The sequence below is a fragment of the Mauremys mutica genome, chromosome 3 (assembly GCF_020497125.1).
Source record: "Mauremys mutica isolate MM-2020 ecotype Southern chromosome 3, ASM2049712v1, whole genome shotgun sequence".
NCBI lineage: Eukaryota > Metazoa > Chordata > Testudines > Geoemydidae > Mauremys > Mauremys mutica.
In genome coordinates, this window is record NC_059074.1 from 211952602 (window position 1) to 211971151 (window position 18550).

Below are 18550 nucleotides of genomic sequence, written 5' to 3' on the forward strand. Positions count from 1 at the left end.
GCTACTTGTAAATTACCTGAGTTACTGGCATAGCTCTGTCACCATAACCTCTAGATGTGACTGTTGAGAGCTTTTCTTATTATAGTCTAGCTTCTTTACATGAGTTTGAAATCCGATTGAATTGCAGATTATATTAGTAAATATGTTCAAAATAGTTCAGTAATTTTTTATGATCAATCAATGTGCCGATTCTCTGTAAATTTAAAGTTGCATTGAATTTATCTCCTGTGCCTAAACACTTATTAAAACTTTAGCACACACTTGTCTTCTAGCCAAGTGTAATCTGTTCTCAGTTTGGTATGGGATACCTGTGTGAGTGTTCACTAAGTCATGGAACACTGTAAGCAGTTTTGGGGAAGAGACCATGACTTCCTCGTATGTATGTCATTTTTTGTTGTTGTTTTTTTTTAAACAGTGCCTACTAAAGTGGGATTTCAATCCTGATTGCGGGGGCGGGATTGCTATTGTAGTACAAATAATAAATATTACCCTTGCATCACTGTGATTTATGATTAAACTTTGTATAGCGTGAAATGTTGGAGCAAAAAATGGACGACCTACTGAGTCATCAGAGACAATTTGTCGAAAATAATTGTCGGTCCTTAGAACAGAAAATAAAAGAAAAGGAAAAGGTAAGCCGAGACCCATTTTTCCACAAGTTTAAAGTTGCCTCCAGACTGCTATTACCAGAGTGAACAAGTTGTTCATTGAGTATTTGTCCATGTAGAAGAAAAAACGCTGACGATTCCATATCTGATGTGTGCGCGCCCACATGCACGCTCTCAGAATTGTTTCCCCGTAATGGTACCCCTAGGGCCGGCTTTGGCAACCTCTGGAGCCCTGTGCTTATGCGCCGGTACATGGGGCCCTGCTGGTCCCATGCCCTCTCAGTTCCTTGAATGGATCTGTATTTGTTAGTGAAACAATGCACTGGCCTACCACGAATTAAGTTGACTAAAGCCATGTTCCCTAGCTGTTGATAATAGTAGTCTGGTGGTTATAACTTGGTAAGAGGAAGTGAATCCATATTTCTTCAAGGTAGGCTGGGCAGGCAGGCTACCAATTTGTTCACCTCTAATTTATAGTTCGATGACAAAAATAAAATCAGAAAAAAGTTTGAACATTTTGCTAATAATTTGCTCACTTCTTCCTGAGTTTGACCCTCCCCGCCTGCATTCTTCTGCTCCTGGCAGGCCAACCCAGGGTAGGAGTGGGTCTTTGGAAAGGGTCTGAGGGCAGAGAGGCTGAATATAATAAGGGGGTGGGGAGACATAAAGGTTTGGGGAAATGGATCACTGGGATCCAAGAGGGTGGGGACTTCATAGGATGGGTCTCTGGCTGGCGATGAGAGTGGGAACAGGCTGTGGGGGTGCTTGAGGACATGGGATGGAGCAGGTGTCTTGCTGGAGGATAGGAGGGTGCTTAGGAGAAAGCAGAGGGGAAGCACTAGCACTTCACTACCTTCTCCAGCTGACAAACCTGCTATGATTTGTTAGAGGGGAGTCCTGCAGCTGCTGCCAAGAGAAGTTTGGCAGAGAGGTTTGTTGCCAGGAGACGCCACTAGTGCTTTCCCTCCCTATCTTCCTCCGCTTTCTGCTCCCCCACTCAGCCCTCTCTTTTCCTTACCAACCCCAACACCCCCTACTAAACGTCCCGTGCCCCTCATAGCCCTATTGCCCCATATAAATCCCCTCTCAAATTCATGTAGAGCCCCAACCATAAGGACCGTGGGGCTGGGAAGAAGCCTCAAAAACGAATGATACCCAGATGGATATCTACTTTGCATCTCCTAATGATTGCAGGAGATGGGCTAGATTCCTGAGGATCTTAGGAGGTGTGCATTAGTGAAGTTCTGCTCCCCCAGACCTGAGGTGGGAGGAGTCAATGCCCCTCTACCAAACTTCTGTTGCTGCCCAGTCATGTGTTAAGTCAAATTGAAAATAACTAAGGCATTTTCCTCATGAAAAACATTTTGACAGCAATAAGCTAAACATGTAATCATAGCAAAGAAGGGAATTCCCCGCACCCCAAAGGATCATGATTATTGGGGCTTAGTCTGGTTGCTTAGTTGTAATGCTCAGTGTTGTTATGGAGATCTACTTTTGAATCCATGTATAAGCTTCATTCCATTATTTGCTAGTATTTTTTTCATCCACCTGTATTGGTGTAGCAGATGAAGTAGGCTACTCTGATTGGCCAAAGTGAGTCATGGCCATTAGTGGCCATAACAGAATTTATGCTTTACTTAAAAATGGTTTTTAAACTCTTTTTGCTTCTGTCAGAGAGCGCTTTAGTGTAATTAGTAACTTTTTAAAGAGGCGATTTACAGTCCCTCCCCCGTGTTTTCCAGTGTTAATAGTTATAGTAACTTGACAAGAAACATGTAACAGGAGTGTGTGTTTCTCTCTCCTACCCCTCCCCCCCCAATCTTCTACATTTCTAGGAAGTATTTTGTCAGCTACATGACTTACTGGGAGGGGATCTCCCGTGCGACCAGATAAACAGGGACTTGCAGCAAGCCAACGACGCTCTACGAGCAGAACTCGACAAAGTAGGATTTTTAATATCTGAACTATTCAAATGGATGTGGTGATGCTGAGTTTTTATTGTATGTAAAATTTAACTGTCCTCTTTATTGTGTTTGAAGATCTACACATGACTAATATTTAAGTGCAACTAAATATATCACAGGTCAGAGCAAGCTGCAGTATGTTCCTGTCAGAGGGTGAGCTGGTCCATTAAAAGACTGGGGCACAGCTGCACCTTTTGTCAGGTTTAGCCCATCTCCCTGTATGATGGGAATAAATACAAGGGTCATGTGACAGAAGCATGCATCTAAACCGGGCCTGCTGGCAGGTAAAAGGGCAGCCTGTGGTCATTCAAGAGAGAGAGACCCCCCCCCCGCCCCAAAAGTTCAGAGAGAGACTCTCTCTCATTAGTGCCCAGGCAGAGAGCCTGTGAAGAGGACAGGTGACAATTTTCCAGAACTCCAAGGCAGAAGCCTTTTGGGGGAAGAGAATTACAAGGAACTGGAAACTGTGCAGGGACAAGCCTCCATTGGTGGACTTGCAGGATGCAGAAGTCCCAGCTAGGAGAGGGGTGGGACTACAAGGATGGGCCTGCTCTGATCAAGACCTGGAAAAACTTGAGGCATTATATGCGGAAAAGAATAATTGAGGCTGGTCAGGGTATGTTTGAGTCTTGTGTTATGATAATAAACCAACCTGCAAGAGAGCACTACTGTAAAATCACCACATGTGCTATCTGGTTTGATGCAAGATTAAAGGTAAACTGAGGTAGTAGATGGGCCCAAAGGCAATCTGGGGGTAATGCCCTACAACCGTTCCCTTTAGCCTTGTTCTGATATGAGCACTGCTTCTTTTCTATCACACTCTCTAATAGAAAACTGCTTTTTTATTTATGATAGACATGGTCCACAGTTACTCCAAACTTCTCTTTCTGTAGGAGGAAGCAGAACGTAGCTTATTCTTTTGGCTTTGTTTTCCTTTCTAAGGTATCTTTGGAGCTCATCATTTAAAGGGACATCAGGAATTTTTAATTTTTTTAAATAGATTCAATATAACTACAAATAAAATGTGATGTGTTTTCCTCATAGGCAATAGCAGTGAAACACCGTTTGGAAAACTACTCCAGTGAGCTTAACACAGAAGCTGTGCAGAGCAGAACAGGCTTTACTAGCAAACCAGTCAAAGGAACTGGAATAATTAATCATTTAAACTGGAAATCAGTAAGAACTGGTGCCATTTATGCCTTACTGACTCCCAGGGGAACTCTGCAAGCTCTATGTTGGAGAATAGTGTATTTCCACCAGAAGTTGGGTTTCGATACTGTCTTATTCTGACTGTCCTTTTTTGGAGCATCTTAAAAGACTGTGACAAAGTTCCTCCTCTGCCTTGGTGGGTCCTGCACTTATTGGCGGATTTGCTCACAGATATTCAGGGCAGCCCTCAGTTTGGCCAGTTTTATGTCTCAAACCTGCCGTTCACTCAGCTAACCACATCACTTGCCAGCATGGGGAAAAGGAAGGAGAACAATCCCCACAGTCTCTGCTGACCCACCTAGTGGGCCAGGGAGACTGGCCAGGGATCTTCGCCTCTGCTGGGACCCACAGTCCAAGTCAACTCCTCTTATATCCAGTAGGAGGGAGGGGAATGAGGGGAACCCAGGCCCTCTCTCTACTCTGGGTTTCAGCCCAGGGCCCCGTGGATCGCAGCTGTCTACAGTGTTACGTGTAACACCTGTGTGACAGCTACAACTCCCTGGGCTACTTCCCCATGGCCTCCTCCCAACATCTTCTTTACCCTCACTACAGGACCTTCCTCGTGATGCCAGATAGCGTTTGTACTCCTCAGTTCTCCAGCCGCAGGCCCTCTCACTCTCAGCACCTTGCGCACCCTTCACTGACTGAAGTGAGGTCCTTTTTAAACCAGGTGTCCTAATTAGCCTGCCTGCCTTCATTGGTTTTCAAGCCGTGGCCTGTGGGGGTCCACAGACCATGTCTAAGATTTCCAAAGAGGTCTGCACCTCCATTTGAAATTTTCTAGGGTCTGCAAATGGAAAAAAGGTTGAAAACCACTGTCCCAGAGGGCAAAGTGTGTGTGTGGCGGGGGGGCGGAGGGGGAGGCGGGCGCGGGGAGTGTAAATATGAAAAATGGTGATGTTAGTTGTCATTCTAAGTTTCTGACGGAGTGAATTTCATAGTATTGGGCCAGCTCCTGAAAAAACCCTGTCTGCTGCATCTGCTAGTTTTACTTCTGATGTGTAGACAGTTGTTCCTGAGGAACACAGCTACTGAAGTCTGAGAGAGTAAGATGGTATATTGGGCCCATTTCCTTTACAGCTTTGAAAATAAAGACCGAGATTTGATTCAGTGTTCTGTTGGGGAATCAGCGGAGTGAGTGAAACATAGGACTGATGTACTCGAGTGAACCTGTATTACTGAGGAGGTGTGCTGCTGTGTTCTGTAACTCTTGCAGATTTTGCAGGGCAGAAGCATTCAAGTCTAAATACATTGGATTGCGATGATTCAAGCAAGAGTTAATGATGGCCTATGTGAGCTATGTTAGGTTGTTGGTTCCAGCTTTTTGTTGAATGCTTCTTCATCAGAGCCACTTGTGCTGAGTCACAGCAAGAGGGCTGGGCATTTCAGCCCCTTGAATTTTGTTGATACTTTGAACACAGGAAGCTGAGAATTCATATAGCTTTGAAACATTTGTCATACATCAGCATTGTCTGAAAATGTTGTCTCTTGACATCTGTGTCTTTTAGAATGATTGATAGCAGAGTGTGTGTGTGTGTGTGTGTTTGTTTCGGTATAGCAGTTGGATAGTTTGGACTAGGAGGTTGTGAGACAAAAGGAAAATAACTAGAAGCATCAACGGTTTTAGTTATGTTCTGTGGGTGACTTGTTTAAATAGCTGAAAATACAGACTTGCTGTGTCGGCAAGGTTTTAATTTGTTTTCCATCCAGACCCTCCCTTTTCTTGAATTTGGCTTCTGCGCACTGGTGCCCATCTGCTCGTAGTAAGTAGATGAAGAAATGATGGCTTGCTTCCAGTAGAGTCCCACCAGTGCCATGCCATCTGTTACCCAGCAATGCAGGAGTTGGGTGGAAGGAGTTAGTTTCTTAGAAATAACTTTTATTTCAGTTCCCAGGTAGGACATAGTTGTATGGGGTATTTTAACTTTTCTTAAAATTTGGAAAAAAAGATGCTTAGAAAATGTACTATCCCGAGCCCCCAGGTATTACTGACTAATAATACTTTACATCTAATGCTATCTTGCTACCAAGAGCAACTTCATATATTTGACTCATCCACACTGAGAGATGGGTGGTCTGAGAACAGGAGCTAGAACTGGAAAGTTCTCCTGTGTTCTGATACTGACTCCCCTCTGTGGCTTTGGGCAAGTCACTTAACTTCACTGACGCTCAGTTTTTGTGGGCTGGATTCTATCCTGTGTCAAGATCTGTTATGGGCAGGCACCAGAGAACTGGTTGCAGCTCCCTGGTTCCATATCCTGAGCCACCTAAGTACTGCTGTGATCTGTACCAGCTAGGAGATGTCCCAAAAGGATTGTCTGCCCTCTGAGGACTGCCAAGAGTGCCGTTTGTGTTCCTAACTCATGTATATGTTTAGAAACCAAAGTTCAACTTTCCAGAGTCTTCATGGGACTCAGATGGGTAGTATTCCACATCACACTACTCTCAGTTTATTGACTTAATCAACTGTTTTGTAACTAATGTTTTGTTGTAGGAAACGGAGGAAAAAAACCTTCTTTGCTTACAGTCTGAGCAACAATTGCAAAAAATCCAGCAGCTGGAAGCAGAACTAAAAACAGCCAGAGACTTCCTGAAGGAGAGCCAGAATTACGCTGAAGAGATGAAAAGTGAGCTACACATTTCTACCTTTTAAAATCCTGTTACAATCTATTACTTCAGTGTGGAGGTTCTTTAAATCTCATTATCAATGGTGATTTGAAGAATACCCAAGAAAAAAAAGTTCTCATTGTGTGATACAGTTAAATTAACTTTCAGCTAATACATGCAATTCTCTTTCCAAACTGAGATGGAACTTCTTTATACAAATATATAGTACTAACTCGTAAAATTATATGGTTTTAAAGCAATTTAAAATGAGGAATAAATATGTCCCAAAGAGAACTATATGGTCAGCACATTAAATACTACAATGTGCTCCTGTGTTTTAAAATCCCAAGCAAACAAATATACCTCAAACTATTATCCTTTAGCTTGTATATGGACTCCATCAAGCTTAAACGTGCTGAAATGTTACCTGCCGAGCCCTAATTTGACTTTTCCCTACATTTGTCCATTTGGTTGGGAAAATGCAATTTGCAGATTGAGGTTTAAGAGAACAGGTAATTCTGCTAAATAGCCATTGTAAAGAAGGAGACTGTTCCCACTTATCCCTGTAGAAGTCTAACCTTACTTAATGAGATTTCAAAATTAAATGTATGGACCCAGTGCTGCTCCCATTTTAATCAGTATTTTGCACTCTCCAATCCATGAGGCCATCCAAATAAGTGCTTTGTGTTTTGATCTTATTCTTGGCAAGGGGCAGCACTTTCGGCTAGCTAATAAAATGTAACGCCTTCTAAGTCCATTTTCTTGCTTTCGCTATCTTCTAGCTGTGGTTCTTAAGGTGTCAAATGGTAGCATTATCTCCATTTTCTGGAGGGAATAATTATGAACAAAAAATAAGTCAGAAGATGTTTGTGCTGCAGCTCTGCACTGCAACCAACAATACCTTGTCTTAATTGAAACATAACTGAATGTGGGTGCCCAGAGTCCTAGGCTGTCACCCTTAACCCCCGGACAGTTCTTCCTCTCTAACAAGTCTCTGATTATCCTCTCACCCCTGCTGTGCCTTCTTCTGCTCATCCAGGGACTGAGCTCATTTCTAGCTGGAGCATCCTCTGCTGGTCACTATCCCTCTCCTCACTGGCCCCCATGTCCCTCCCAGACCCCGGTGCCCTCCCCGTCAGGCTCCTGCTCCCAGCAGAAATCCACTAGCTGGGTCTCCCCACCCCAGGGAATCCCCACCCCCTATTCTCCACCTTGTCTCAGTGGCTACTGCCAGTACCATCTAGCCCCCTTTCACTGAGGCTGACTGCAGTCTGTAATGGCCACTCATCATTGGCCGGGGGATTTGGACCTGCTGCCTTTCCCTGCAACTCAGTACCTCTGTGGGACTTGGACAAGGCCCTGCGGCCTGGGGAGTTGCCAGTCTGGAGCTCCCCAGCTCCTCTGGCCTTTCCCTAGCCCTGCTTCACTCTAGTACCCTGAGCTTCCCCAGCAGCCAGGTCCCTCTCCCTTCAGAGCTAGAGGGAGACTGACTGAGTGCTTGGCTCACAGCCCTTTTATAAGGGCCAGCTGTGGCCTGATTGGGGCCTGGCCCAGCTGTAGCTGCCTCCCCAATCAGCCCAGGCTTGCTGCTTTCCCCAGCCACAGCCCTCTGCAGGGTTGTTCCAACCCCTTCAGGGCTAGAGCGGGCAACCGGCCCGCCACACCCCCCTTTGAATCACCACCCTAAATAATCCTTCTCCACCCTAGGTGTTGATATATTTCAAATAACTGTTGATTGCTATCATTTCCCTTCCCCTCTGTCTGCTCCTCTTTCTCACCAAGTTCTGGGTCTTGGAGACATTGAATTTCCCTTGTCCTGTAGGAAGGGAATGTGTAGTCTTGTTTCATATGGTAAGTTGGTGTTATTCAATAGAATTCTCTTTGCAATACAGGAAATCTCTTGTATTGCCCGTGTCTCTTAATTTTACTCCATACATCAGTTCATCAAACACCTTGAACATTTTTATCTATGCTGGATTTTGAAGAGAGGAAAACGGACAAATAGGGCACCAACATTCTTTATCTAGCCATTGGTACTGTTGCCTGTCAACCATGAGTTTCAGAATACAAGCCAGCGGACCTCAGTGAAGATTGGCTGTAGAAACAGTTACAATTGTGAAGCATAGAGCGATTTGAGTAGCAGTATGTTCTTTCTGCAAAACTGAATTCTGGCAATGCTAAAATTGTCTCAGCTATCCAATGTCATGGTTTGGGTATAAAGGCAGTTTTAGAACACATAAGTAATTATATTCCGAAATACTAAGAAAATGTATTGCTAGGTGAAAAATTGAAAATGGTCAATATTGCCATTTGATAGTGTTATCCATAAAAGCTAATATTGCATATTTGACATAGTTTGCTTTCACAAATTAAGCACTTAATTTTTTTTTATTACTTTAGAGAAGACTTTATCTCAGGAAATAGAATTGAAAGAGAAACAAGCTGAGATTACCCATCTGCAGCTGTCTGCAGCTGAGTTGGCTTCTTTAAAAAAGGAAATGATTAACATCAAGGCTCAGCAAAAGACACTGAAAGAGCAACTTAATATCACACTTCACGAAAATGAGCAACTGAGCAAGGTAATAAAAAGAAAGAATGAATCAGTAGCACGTTACTTAGTTCATGACAGGGAAAAAGGAAACTATTTAAAATGATTTGTCCTATATCTTAGTTGAAATGGTACAATACGGAAACTTACAAAGCCATGTTATTTTCAGTCTCTGTTATCAATGCCGGATAAGAGCAATAGCAATATCCTTTGCTGACAGTTAATAAGGCATTTAGCTTTTAAGAGCCCAAATATTAAATTGTGTCCTTTTTAATATCTATTCTCAATTCTAATATAACATTTGCTATAACTTCTCCGTTAGTAGCATGGAAATGTGATTAAATCTGTTATCTTATCAACTTCTGGCTATCAAAGATACAGGAGGTCTTTAGCGGGACACCTGAAAACATGATAAAATGTGCACGTTTTGTCTGTTCTTTGGCCCAGGTTTTCTCCTCATTGGTAACAAAGAGGTGATTCCTCTCCCCTGTAGAACTGGGAGGTGGACCAGTGTTGTTGCTGAAGGCCCCCGGACTAAGCTCCACCCTTCACCTCAGGCCACCAGAAAGTGTGTCCACCAGCAGAACAAGTTGGCGGTTCAGTTTCTCCCAACAACTTTGTTTTCTAATTAATTATTGATCATTTTTCTGCCATATTGATTTCATTTCTACTTCTTGCTCCTCTTTCCCTTTCCTCAAGTAAGTTCTCTGGATCCGCAAACACAGCACCTCTCAGTAACTCCCTTTGACCGCTATTGCCGTGCTAGGAAAGCCCTGCAAGATCAAGCTAAGCCCAAGTAGTTCAGTGGGCAGCTTTTTAGGAGTCTTAGAGGGTAACCTATGTCTTGCTGCTACAAGCCACCAACCCTTGCTCTGTGAGGGGACGGGGCTTTGTTGGACCAGCGCACTAGTGCCATGCATGCGTCCATCAGCACACCCATTGGAAGCCCTGACTCCATTGTGAGAAGGCTTGATCAGGAGCATGAGGATTCTCAAGGAGATGAGAACCCCACATAGTCTGCTCAGGAATAATACTTGGAAACTCCGTATGCTCTGGGTCCCAAAAAGGCAAAAGGAATCGCCCCCTTTGTAAGGAAGTAATACGTACAATTAATGAGCAGGTTGAATACACATCAGGCTTTAAATCTTTTCTCTTGCCTTCCCACTCTTAGGGCTGGTCTACATTGTGGGGGGGGGAAGTGTCGATCCAAGATACGCAACTTCAGTGCTTCTTCTTATGACAGCACTGTTCTTGCTAATAATTTAGATAGGCGTGTGAACAATTCCACGTGCCACTGCAAAGAGAAATTCTGATACTGACTATATGAAGTTTTATTTGTAACACGCATCGGTTGGGTATTTACTGCCAAGCAGAAGGGGAAAAGTTTTTAAACCTGTCCATCTAGGTGCATTTTTTCTTATCAATTCCCTCTGCATTTTCTAGCCTGCAATCTTTTTCTACTTCCATTTGTGGTGAATGAGGGACTGTAGTTCTATGCTCTCGCTTCAGAAATAAACACATTTAAAAGCACTCATGTAGCACAGTGTGGAGCCGGTATTGTGGCAAGCAGGCATTGAGTTCCAGTACTCACTCCATGCCCAGCTGATGGAGCACTGTGCTTGATATTTACATTATCCTGAAGTGCATTTTATACGGCTGCCAGATATCCACCCTCCATTTATTTTGGCACCCCAATGCACATAGGGTGGACAAACATGCCTGGACCACATGCTTTTCGGCTGGGTTCTGTCATTTGGTTATTTTGAATATTATGTTTAGATTATGATTTCTCTATCAAGGAAATCTACACACACGTAGCTTTCCAATAAACATGACTTTAATGTTTCTCTTTTGGAATTAGAAGCTGCTATAATTCAATTGTATATTACTAAGTGAACTCTACTGTTCATATTATATCTTTTGATATAATATCAAATTCATATTATAACTTTTGTTTGGATTTTAAGTTGCACTGAACTTTTAATGGTAGGTGAGATGCCATTAGTGAGAGTATAATGCTTAGACAGAAGAATAAATTTTCCTATTAGCAACTAATTTTTTTTTTTTTTTATAGCTAGACAGTCTGAAGTCTTTAGATCAACGGAAGAAGCAAAATGGATTCTCTCACACTAAACTGAAGACATGGATGCAATCCTGTAAGCAGCTGGGAAGGAAAAAGAAATGTTGCCGAAACAAATTGCTGACCATAATGCTCTATTAAAGGAGCACAAGCCAAGTCTGGGGTAGTTGAAGAAGGAAATGCTCCACTAGAATGATTGTAAGGCTGCAAATCATTCGTGGAAGTCACGGTTTCTGTGACCTCTGTGAATGTTGCAGTGCTGGTGCAGCTGATCCCAGGAGCCCAGCAGCTGGGGAAGCCCAGGAGCCAGCCGCGCTGGCCGTTGCTCAGTCAGCCCCAGGCACGGTCCCTGGAGCAGCAGTCTGGGACTAGTGGTGGTGGGGCCTGAGCCACCCCTTCCCCCCTGCACCAGCATTGCCCTGCTCTCTCTCTCCACTCCCCAGCAGTCTTCAGGAGCGTCCCCTCTCCCAGGCGGCGAGATTTAGTCCCAGGTATTTTCAGTAAAAGTCATGGAGGGGTCACGGGGCCCTGACTTTTTGTTTATTGCCCGTGACCTGTCCATGACTTTTACTAAAAATACCCATGACTAAAACAGCCTTAATCATGATCCTGTTTCTAACCTTAATGCATTTATTTAGAACACATGTTTTCAAAACCTCCATTATTACATTTGATTCAGATGAGGGGCCAGATCCTCATAAATCAGTCTAGCTTCTGAAGCTCTGGTATAGTTGACTGTGGTTGCACAAGCACACATCTTATGTACTTCATTAACAAATGAATGACTGAGATCATTGCATTCTAAACGCATCTTTCCAGAGTCTCCTTAAAGTTCTTTGTACAGGTAACGACTCTTTCCTTTGGCCAGGTGCTGATGAGATGACACATTCATTGACCCAGGACAAGGAGCAAGAATATGAGCCAGACGGACTCCCGGAGGTGGTCAGAAAAGGTAATTGTTACTTCTTTAGAGGAGAACGGTCCACACTGGGGAGAGTGTGCGCGCGCACGCTTATCTAAATAATCGTGTTGTCATAGGTGTGACTTGGAAGCATTGTAAAAACTTGGACATCATTGGCCAAATTCAGCCCTCGTATAGGTTGCAAGAGAGGGATTCTAGGCCCAGCCATTCCCAATATAAAACACCTTTTTCTTCTGGTTGATAAGAAGGGGGGAAATTATTGCTTAAACATTTTTAGCTAAATGTTTTTTCATTGAAATGTGCTGCATTGTCAAAGCCGAGATGTATTACGGAGATGTATTGATTCGGACAAAGTTTTTGCTGAGCAGGGAGGAAGGCCCCCAAATTGAAAGCCTGATGTTTTTTGATTCAATTTCATTTTATGAAAGCATTTGAAAGGCTTATGTTTTCATTTCAATCTAGAATAAAAACAAATTCTGAAACCTCAAAAGGGGTCGCAAAACAGAATTGTCTCCCTCTGGCCGGCTCTATGTAGAACAATAGAAGAGACATCGTTTTCAGATGGAAATGATTTTCCAGTTAACGGTGTCCCTTTAAAGGAAAAAGAGAACATTTGCTTGGGGAAAACTCTTTTTGCCATTTTAGTAGAGTTGCTGTTGCACAGATCCACACCCTTGCCTGAGTTCACCTATAAAATTCTAGGAATGCAAGATAGTCCTAATAATTCCCCCATTCTATTTTATTCAGTGAGTAAATGCCATTTTATTTTACTTAAATTATTACCAGTTGTCATCTCCATCTTGAATTGAGAAGATCAGATTGATTGGAACAATAAAGTAATTTAATCAACTGTGGTTCATGGCTGTTGTTTATTTTTCAGGCTTTGCTGATATTCCTTCTGGGAAAACCAACCCCTGTGTTTTGCGCAGAACAGCGCTAAACCTAAAGACCAGTCCCCGTCTTGCTGCTCAAAGCCAAAATTTGTCACCATATGGCCAACATTTACAAAAAGGCAATTTTGTCAAGATCTCTAAACCGACAGGTGGTGGCAGCAAATCACCAAAGGTAACTGATCGTCAAAATGTATCTGAATGTGCAGGGCATGGGAAATCCACATAATGTATTTATCTCTCCAAGTGAGTTTGAAGATATGCCGTGTTATTCATACCTCCTTTTATCTGCCATGAATATAGTGAAGACAAGGTCATCAATGTAAATAAAATGAATAAAGCTTGGCACATAACAAAGATCTGGGCATAATGGTAAACTTAAAATTGTTGGTATGATCAAATCTGTGATCTCATGCCAAGTGCTCATTAACTTGGTAAATGGGAATGAGGTCAATCTTCCCACTTTAATGCTCATCCCAAATATTTGATTATTTCTTGAAAGGCCTGGATGCCTAGAGCAGGGGGGGGGTGCGCGTGCATATATGGATTACACGCAAAAGCATTCAAAAATTCGTATATGCTGGAATTAAGGCTCCTTGGCCCAATCTCCCTGCTCAGCCAGCCCCAGTTCTCTTAGACTCATAGACTTTAAGGTCAGAAGGGGCCATTATGATCATCTAACCTGACCACCTGCACAACGCAGGCCACAGAATGTCACCCACCCACTCCTGTAACAAACCCCTAACCTGTGTCTGAGTTACTGAAGTCCTCATATCGTGGTTTAAAGACCTGAGAGAATCCTCCAGCAAGTGACCCATGCCCCATGCTGCAGAGGAAGGTGAAAAACCTCCAGGGCCTCTGCCAATCTGCCCTGGAGGAAAAATCCTTCCTGACCCCAAATATGGCGATCAGCTGAACCCTGAGCATGTGGGCCAGACTCACCAGCCAGACACCCAGGAAAGAATTCTCTGTAGTAACTCAGATCCCACCCCATCTAACATCCCATCACAGACCACTGGGCATATTTACCTGCTAATAATCAAAGGTCAATTGCCAAATTAATTGCCAAAATTAGCCTATCCCATCATACCGTTCCCTCCATAAACTTATCAAGCTTAGTCTTGAAGCCAGATATGTCTTTTGCCCCCGCTACTCCCCTTGGAAGGCTGTTCCAGAATTTCACTCCTCTAATGGTTAGAAACCTTCGTCTAATTTCAACTCTAAACGTCCTAGTGTCCAGTTTATATCCATTTGTTCTTGTGTCCACATTGGTACGAAGCTTAAATAATTCCTCTCCCTCACTGATATTTATCCTTCTGATATATTTATAAAGAGCAATCAGATCTCCCCTCAGCCTTCTTTTGATTAGGCTAAACAAGCTAAGCTCTTTGAGTCTCCTTACATAAGATAGGTTTTCCATTTCTTGGATCATCCTAGTAGCCCTTCTCTGTACCTGTTCTAGTTTGAATTCCTAGTAGCCCTTCTCTGTACCTGTTCTAGTTTGAATTCATCCTTCTTAAACATGGGAGACCAGAACTGCACAAAATATTCCAGATGAGATCTCACCCTCCTTATCTTTACTGGAAATATCTCGCCTGATGCATCCTAAAACCGCATTAGCTTTTTTCATGGCCATATCACATTGGCGGCTCATAGTCATCTTGTGATCAACCAATACTCCAAGGTCCTTCTCCTCCTCTGTTACTTCCAAATGATGCGTCCCCAATTTGTAACCAAAATTCTTGTTCTTAATCCCTAAATGCATGACCTTGCACTTTTCACTGTTAAATTTCATCCTGTTACTATTACTCCAGTTTACAGGGTCATCCAGATCTTCCTGTGTGATATCCCGGTCCTTCTCTGTGTTAGCAATACCTCCCAGCTTTATTAGCACAGTCCCACTTTTTGTGCCAAGGTCAGTAATAAAAAGATTAAATAAGATTGGTCCCAAAACTGATCCCTGAGGAACTCCACTAGTAACCTCCTTCCAGCCTGACAGTTCACCTTTCAGTATGACCTGTTGTAGTCTCCCCTTTAACCAGTCCCTTATCCACCTTTCAATTTTCATCTTGATCCCCATCTTTTCCAATTTAACTAATAATTTCCCCTGTGGAATTGTATCAAGTGCCTTACTGAAATCGAGGTAAATTAGATCCACTGCCTTTCCTTTGTCTAAAAAATCTGTTACCTTCTCAAAGAAGGAGATCAGGTTGGTTTGGCACGATCTACCTTTTGTAAAACCATGTCGTATTTTGTCCCAATTACCACTGACCTCAATGTCCTTAACGACTTTCTCCTTCAAAATTTTTTCCAAGACCTTGCATGCTACAGATGTCAAACTAACAGGCCTATAGTTACTTGGATCACTTTTTTTCCCTTTCTTAAAAATAGGAACTATGTTAGCAGTTCTCCAGTTGTCCAGTAGAACCCGAGTTTACTGATTCATTAAAAATTCTTGCTAATGGGCTTGCAATTTCATGTGACAGTTCCTTTAATATTCTTGGGTGAAGATTATCTGGGCCCTCCAATTTAGTCCCATTAAGGTGTTTGAGTTTGGCTTCTACCTCGGATGTGGTAATATCTACCTCCATAGCCTCATTCCCATTTGTCATCCTACCATTATCCCTAAGCTCCTCATTAGCCTCATTAAAGACTGAGGCAAAGTATTTGTTTAGATATTGGGCCATGCCTAGATTATCCTTAACCTCCACTTCATCCTCAGTGTTTAGCGGTCCCACTTCTTCTGTCTTTGTTTTCTTCTTATTTATACGGCTATTGAACCTTTTACTATTGGTTTTAATTCCCTTTGCAAGGTCCAACTCTACATGGCTTATGGCCTTTGCCTTTCTAACGTTATTCCTACATGTTCTGACCTCAATAAGGTAGCTTTCCTTGCTGATCACTCCCGTCTTCCACTCCTTGTAGGCTTTCTGCTTTTTCTTAATCATCTCTCTGAGATGCTTGCTCATCCAGCTTGGTCATCAACTCCTGCCTATGAATTTTTTCCCCTTTCTTGGGATGCAGGCTTCTGATAGTTTCTGCAACTTTGACTTGAAGTAATTCCAGGCCTCCTCCACCTTTAGATCCACAAGTTCTTCAGTCCAATCCACTTCCCTAATGAATTTCCTTCATTCTTTAAAGTTAGCCCTTTTGAAATCAAAAACCCTAGTCCCAGATCTATTTTTGTTTATCCTTCCATCTAGCTTGAACTGAGTTAGCTCACGATCACTCGAACCAAGGTTGTCCCCTACAACCATTTCTTCTATGAGGTTCTCACTACTCACCCAAACCAAGTCTAAAATGGCATTCCCTCTTGTTGGTTCTTCAACTACTTGATAAAGGAATCCATCAGCTATCACATCCAGAAAAATCTGAGCCCTACTATTATTACTAGCACTTGTCCTCCAGTCTATATCTGGGAAGTTAAAGTCTCCCATAATCACACAATTCCCATTAATGTTTACTTCATTAAAAACATGAAAGAGGTCTCTATCCATATCCAAATCAGATCCCGGCGGTCTCTAGCTAGCCCCAAGCACCTCAGGGGAGGTTCTAGTAGCTTTCTTTCCCATTGTGATTTTTGCCCACATAGACTCTGTCTTATCCATTCCATGACTTCTTATTTCTTTACAGTTAACCTCATCATTGATATACAATGCTACTCCACCACCTGTGCCTTAATTTCTGTCTTTCCTAAACAGCACATAGCCTTCAATACCTGTACTCCAGTCATGACTACTATTCCACCATGTTTCTGTTATCCCTATAATATCCGGTTTCACTTCCTGCACCAGTAGCTCTACTTCCTCCATTTTGTTACCTAGGCTCCTCGCATTAGTGTACAAACATCTTAATTTTTGCCATTTGGCTTCACTGACATTCTTTACCCGGTTAGGCACAGACATTCTACTCCCAGTATCACCTATTAGACTGGTATCTACACTACCCTTCCTCCTTATTTCCATTCTCCGACCCATGGCTGTATCCTTTCTTTCTTTATTTTCTTCCCTCTCAATGTTAAGAAGGGAGATTACCCTTTTATGGGAATTTTGGAGATTACCTGGACATCTCCCAACCATCTTCCCCAAATTCCTAGTTTAAAGCTCTCTTAATCAGTTGTGCCAGCCTCCATCCTAGAAGTCTATTTCCCTCCTTACTCAGGTGAAGTCCATCCCATGGGAACAGTCCTCTGTCCATGAATGCTTCCCAGTGGCCGTACATCCCAAAGCCCTCCTCATAGCACCACTGCCTGAGCCATCTGTTGATCGCCATAATCTTTTCATACCTTTGTTGCCCTTCTCTAGGAACAGGCAGGATCCCACTGAAGATCACCTGAGCCTCAATTTCATTAAGCGTCTTCTTCATTTTCCAACTCTGCAAACCTGTTCCTGAGCTCTATTTCTCCTTCACTGGCCCGTCTTTTTCTCTGCCTGGTTCTCTTAGTCACGTGCTTCCACCATCCACTTTCCTCACCCAGCAGTCTCCCCTCAGAATTCTTTGGTCCTGCTTCCATCTGCAAGTCTGAGCTTTTCCCTTCAGCCTCCTCATGTCTTTGCTCCATCATCCGCTCGAATCCCCTTCTAAACTCGACCAGAGTTTCCACCTGCATCTCCAGTCCTCAGACCTTTTCTTCCATCAGCTCTATCAGTCGGCACGTCAGGCAGACAAAACTCTTTTCAGGTACCCCCTCCAGGATCATGTACATGCAGCAGCTTCCATATCCAGTCAGCCTCATTCTGTCTTTCACTGCTGCCTCTGTATGGGTCATAGCCTTCCCACCTAAAACCTGTAAGTCCAGGAAACACAAACTGAAGCAAACCACCACCACCTACAGCAAAACAAACCCCAACAGGCACCAGAACACCAGCAGAACACCACCCACTCCCTTCACTAGCCTGTCAATTCCTCTGCCTAAGGAGTAGGTAGTTGCTGTAAAGCATTCTGCATAGCGCTGTTGTATTTTCAGCGTGATAACTATAAACATTGAAGATTCTTGCTTTCAGCGTGTGTCTGCTAATTCATATTATTCAGTCGCTTGGAATGGGTCTTTCACTTCCTGCTGGTAATTAACAAGGTTCTCCCATACCACTAAAGCATGAGAATTTTTTTGTTTGTATTGCAGGTAGATGATACTCAGCAGTGCCAAACGGAAACAGCTATTGAACCTATGGAATCAAGATCTCCTCTTTGCATGAAGAAGCAACACACACAAGCTGTTGCTGAGAACTCAAGGGAGAATCTCCACACACACCAAGGCAGATGTTCCTTGAGCACACAAAAACTACCTGATGAAAATGAACACGACAAAAACTGTATGGTACAGTAAACCTGAGTAGTATAAGTAGTATACCATGAAACAAACCCTGACCGCACCCCTTGACCCCTTAAACTCTGCCCCTTGACCCCTTAAACCCCACCCACCTGTCACCAGAAGTCCTGCTCCGTGGGGTATTACTCCCAGGGTCAAGATGCCACATGACCAGAAGCAAGGTGTGTCACGTGACCATCCTCTACCACTCAGGAAGGCTTTCAGCCGCTGAGGACCACCCCAAGAGGAGATTTGACCAATCAAGGCAAGTTCTGGGGTGGAGTGACCCATCTGGATGTGGGTCATGTGACCCCTCTAAGAACTCCGCCTACTTCCCTCTACCAATCAGGATGGGGTTCACCCTGATAGGACCTCCCTCAGAGGAGATTTGACCAATCAGAGTGAGTTCTGGGG

General features: G+C 43.3%; 1 protein-coding gene across 4 annotated transcripts in view; it reads left to right on the top strand.

Moving 5' to 3' along the window:
- The window catches only part of LOC123366092 (centromere protein F-like), a 281374-nt gene extending 263040 nt beyond the window's left edge, over positions 1-18334 (top strand). For 2 of the 4 annotated variants that reach the window (XM_045009200.1, XM_045009201.1), the window contains exon 9: positions 17951-18334. In XM_045009200.1, coding sequence (XP_044865135.1) covers positions 17951-18154 — 204 coding nt within the window. In that variant the 3' untranslated portion in view covers positions 18155-18334. Of the gene's footprint in view, positions 1-527; positions 633-2443; positions 2552-6275; positions 6409-8788; positions 8968-11010; positions 11093-11884; positions 11969-12818; positions 13004-17950 lie in introns of all 4 variants that reach the window. The other 2 variants (XM_045009202.1, XM_045009203.1) reach the window with 2 other exon arrangements.
- The last annotated feature ends 216 nt before the right edge of the window (positions 18335-18550 follow it).